Raw genomic sequence first — 4,611 nt, 5'->3', positions numbered from 1 at the left:
TCGTCATGTTCATCCTCATTATTTACATTTAGATTTTAACAGATGCTTTTATCCAAAGCGACTTACAATTAGAAATTACAGAGACAGTATCCCTGGAGTAATTTAAGGGCTTTTAAGTGCCTTACTCAAGGACACACTAGTGGTGGTGTTCCCAGATGGGATTTGAACTCATGACTTCCTGATCACCAGTCCAACTCACTATCTAATGCCCACCACTACCCCTCACCATCATCATCATCATCATCATCATCATTAATATCTTAATCCAAAGTTGCAACAATGTGCTAGTGTACAGACCAAATACATTTTAAACAAGTAGAATGACATAGTGGCATCTCTGTTCTTGTGTATCAGTCAGAAATACATAACTGATCCAAGCCCAGTCTGGTCTGGTGATGTCTGATGTTCTATGGGTCTGGTCACACTGGTCCATTGATCCCTAGAAGACAAACAGAACAAACGGGATGTCACCAGTGAGGTGTGTGTGTGTGTGTGTGTGTGTGTGTGTGTGTGTGTGTGTGTGTGTGTGTGTGTGTGTGTATGTGTGTGTGTGTGTGTGTGTGTGTGCGCAACACGGATACAAATTATACTCACAAGAGATTGGTCCAATGGTAAGTGACTCTTGAGGGACAGAGGTGGAGATGGAACGGGATAGTCTTCTAGGACAGCTCTGAGGAGAGAACAGAGGGTGTCAGAGACCAGAGACCAGAGAGTGTCAGAGACCAGAGGGTGTCAGAGACCAGAGGGAGAGGCCAGATTTGGAGAGCAGAGTGAGTCAGAGAGACCAGAGAGACCAGAGAGACCAGAGAGAGTCAGAGAGACCAGAGAGAGTCAGAGAGACCAGAGTGAGTCAGAGAGACCAGAGAGAGTCAGAGAGACCAGAGAGAGTCAGAGAGACCAGAGAGAGTCAGAGAGACCAGAGTGAGTCAGAGAGACCAGAGAGAGTCAGAGAGACCAGAGAGAGTCAGAGAGACTGAGGAGGTGGAGTGCAGGACTCACTGGAGAGCAGGAGGAGCTCCTCTGGTCACACAGGCTCAGGCTGCAGTGCAGGAAGACGTCCTGGTAGTTCCCCTGGAACAGGAACAGCAGAGCAGAGAAATGTGCCTGGAGGGATGAACCACTCTCATCCACCCTCACCTGGCTACCGTCACTAGGACACCTAGGAGGGGATGCATGGAGAAAAAAGTGAGAGATTCAAATATACCTGGATCTCATTCTGTCTGAAAAACTGTCATTTTCATTCCAAGTCAAAATTCCTTTCTCATAAAAATTATTCTGGATTTTTAAAAATTGTATTAACACTTTAATGGTGTGTTTCCACTGTTTCCAGACTGTAACCCAGGCCTATTTGACTTGGGGAGGGGTTTGGGGTTACATGTGTGATACAGTTTGGAAAGAATTACCACTAGGGTGGAAACATGGGTTGGCCAGATAGTATAGTAGATAGAGCACCCTCTAGCTAACAAGTTGGGGCAAACAGAAAACATCTTCTAGCAAGATTTAAAACATGAAAACAGATGATTTATTTAAGATGATTTCTTAAAGTGGAGCAATGGAGATACTGTATGATGATTTAAGCAAACCAATATCCTTTGTCTCCTAAGACACTTGTATTGTAAATATTGTATTGGGATGTATATGTTGTGTTATCATTTGCTGTAAAACCAATTCCCCCTATTGTGAATAATAAAGAAAATTGTTCTGCTAATATTATAATGCTACATTATAATAGCCTATAGCGATGAGTGACACTCAAGTGTCTAGCAAGCTAGCTGGTTATATTGATTAAAGGAAAATAGTCTTGTTAACTACAGCATTTGCTTCATACAGTAAAAAAACATTTGTAGATTTATTTCAGAGACAAAATGTAGATGTTTTCCTTTTAAAGTGACTCTTAACAAAGGTGGTTTATTAGAAACCCTTTCTACTTGATCTCATTACCTATAAACCTTTCTGTGGATTCCATTCTGTAACATTACCCACGCCACTGACCTGTTCTGAATCAAGAAGTGCCGCATGAGGTCATCAGAGTTGGGGGAGTGAGTGGCGTAGCAGTCCTCCAGAACCACCACAAACTGCTCAAACGTATCCTCTGCAGACACGCCCACATGCAGGGTGCTGCCCACTGGCAGGGTGACTGGGCCCGCTAGGTAAGGATGTGTGTAGTCTGCGTTGCGGTACAGAGACATGGAGGTTCTAACCCTGGCGCCAATACCAATGACCTCTCCCTTCCTGCCAGGGGTCAAGCAAAGAAAACACTCTAGTCATATCCACTCATACATGTAATTATGGTCTTTAAACTCCAATAGTCTTATGCATTTCTATCACAATGCATAATAAAAAAGGCACTGATTTAATGATTAAGCGACAGTGAGTTAACTCACGGTAGCGAAGGTCGGATGGCCACGTTCAGGCTGGTCTTGGCATCGAGTGGAAACACACAGGAGAAAGGGAAGCTAACTGGCTCAGAGAAGGAGACATTTCTTGAAGGGAAGGGGTAAACAAATAAACTGTTGGAGTAAATCATGTGGGTACCGTTTATCTGGGGGGATGAAAAAGAGAAAAAAAAAAGAAAGAAAGATGATTATAAATTTAAGATCATGTAAATAAGTTATCAAAGCAACCTTTGAAGGCTGTTTGTTTTAATTCACTAACTGACAAAAACATCTGAAACACTCACCACCTAGAGTGCCAAGTGTTTTATTTGGTATTTACCTAGCAACAATACTTTGATTGCCTACAAAATGAAGCATCAAAATATATGATTTTTTTGGCACAAAATGAGTTACACCGGTAGGCCTACACCCCCCCAAAAAACTACAAAACACCAGATAGGGGTGTTTTCTATTCGCACCTCCCGTGTGTTTCCACAGCTGCCCTCCCTGCGATCCACCTGGTACCACACGGTGCCGTTACGTTCTTCATGGGTGGAGCAGCGGGGGTCGGCCAGGTGACCAGAGGAGGGGTTCAGACCTCCGGCCTCCAGGTGAGCCCTGTTGAGACCCACCTGTAGGAGGCTCCGCCCACACACCAACTCTGGGTCTGGGAAGAATGACGTCCCTAAAAGAGAAAAAAAGATTGTAGGAGAGAGAGAGAGAGAGAGAGAGAGAGAGAGAGAGAGAGAGAGAGAGAGAGAGAGAGAGAGAGAGAGAGAGAGAGAGAGAGGGTAAGAAAGAATAAAGGGTTAGGTGAAAATGTAGATGTTTTGATATTTCAATCACAAAATCTCTCTGTTTTGAGTGTTTATATTAACATTGGTAAAGCATGACCCCACCCCCATCACATATCTTCAAATACTGCTCCTGATGTCTACACCTCCCATTTCCAACTCTAACCCTGGGAGAACTAGTGCCTGAGAGATGAACACTACAGAAGCCTACTTACCTGGGGCCTCATTCATAGAACGTGCTTAGATCAAATTTTGATCTTACCCGTGTCGTACGTAGAAAACCACGTCAACGTAGTGATTTATACAATTTCAACTTGAGTCAATTTGATCGTGGAAACGATCGTAGCTCGACGTCGAGTATTCAACTTGCTTACTCACATTACCTACTGGTTATGCGGAGTTATTACAGGCATGTGAGCCGCACTGGAAAAACGTTGCCTACTGTAATTCATGCAAGTGGCTCGTAATAAAATTAACGATGTTGTTACCAGCCGAGAAAATGAGTTTAATTCAAGATTGAAAGGGAACTAATGTTTATGATTGTATTTCAGTCTTTCTTTATATCCCTCCGGAGCTGTCTATCTCTCTTCAACATGCCTATATATACGCGCTCCAGAACGGACCTTGCCCGGCCACGCGCTAAATGATACTGGATTTCGAGTTGAGTCGGGATGAGGGGGAATGGCACCCCCCCTGAAATAAAAACAGTCCAAATCATCCCCCGTCTAAAACTGCCATCCCCCCTTTCCATCCCGTATGTCATTTTATCAATGAACGTGGTATTACTGCCCTCTCCCGCTTCCAGACGTACGCCTACCCTATAATATAGTATTAACGCCCTGTGATAGCGGCTCAAATAGCGGCTGAATGAAGCCAAGTGCTATAATATAATATAATACAGACAGTACATAATATATAATAATAAGCAAGTAACATAACAAGCAAGTAACGTAACAAGCACTCTGTTTGGCCAAGAACTTGGCACACGCCTAATGACAACTAGTCCCCTGTGGCTCAATTGGTAGAGCATGGTGCTATCAACGCTTAGGTTGTGGGAGCGATTACCGCTGGGACTGTGTGTACTGAAAAGTTTACGCACTCACTGCAACGTGAGTTGCTTTGGATGAATGCATCAACTGAATATATTATTATTATTATATATGAATGAAACCCAATGTTTCCTTATAATAATAATAATAACTTTTATTTGTATAGCACTTTTCCTGCAAGCGTTGCAGCTCAAAGTGCTCCAATCATTATAATCATTTAATAATTTAGTCATTTAAAGGCAATATTAAAAATAAATATGGGTTTTTAGTCTTGACTTGAACATATTTGCTGAGTTTGCATACCTAATGTAAACTGGCAGTGCATTCCACAATTTGGGTGCATAAAATGACAATGCAGCCTCACCAAACCTCTTTACTTCTTTTGTACATGTG

General features: G+C 42.8%; 1 protein-coding gene across 1 annotated transcript; it reads right to left on the bottom strand.

Annotated features, from left to right (window-relative positions):
- Positions 1-419: 419 nt before the first annotated feature.
- On the bottom strand, positions 420-3,400 carry LOC308150016 (uromodulin-like; the record flags this gene model as incomplete). The annotated part of the gene is made up of 7 exons (XM_080522889.1): positions 420-439; positions 595-670; positions 1,000-1,159; positions 1,993-2,232; positions 2,385-2,542; positions 2,855-3,060; positions 3,385-3,400. The coding sequence occupies 7 exons, from the start codon at positions 3,398-3,400 to the stop codon at positions 420-422; spliced, it is 876 nt and encodes a 291-aa protein (XP_080379015.1).
- Between the last annotated feature and the right edge of the window lie 1,211 nt (positions 3,401-4,611).

The sequence above is a fragment of the Nansenia antarctica genome (genome assembly GCF_963989245.1).
Source record: "Nansenia antarctica genome assembly, chromosome: 2".
NCBI classification, from domain to species: Eukaryota; Metazoa; Chordata; class Actinopteri; order Argentiniformes; family Microstomatidae; genus Nansenia; species Nansenia antarctica.
Note: the sequence above shows the minus strand (reverse complement) of the source record. Positions and strands in the feature narration are given on the sequence as shown.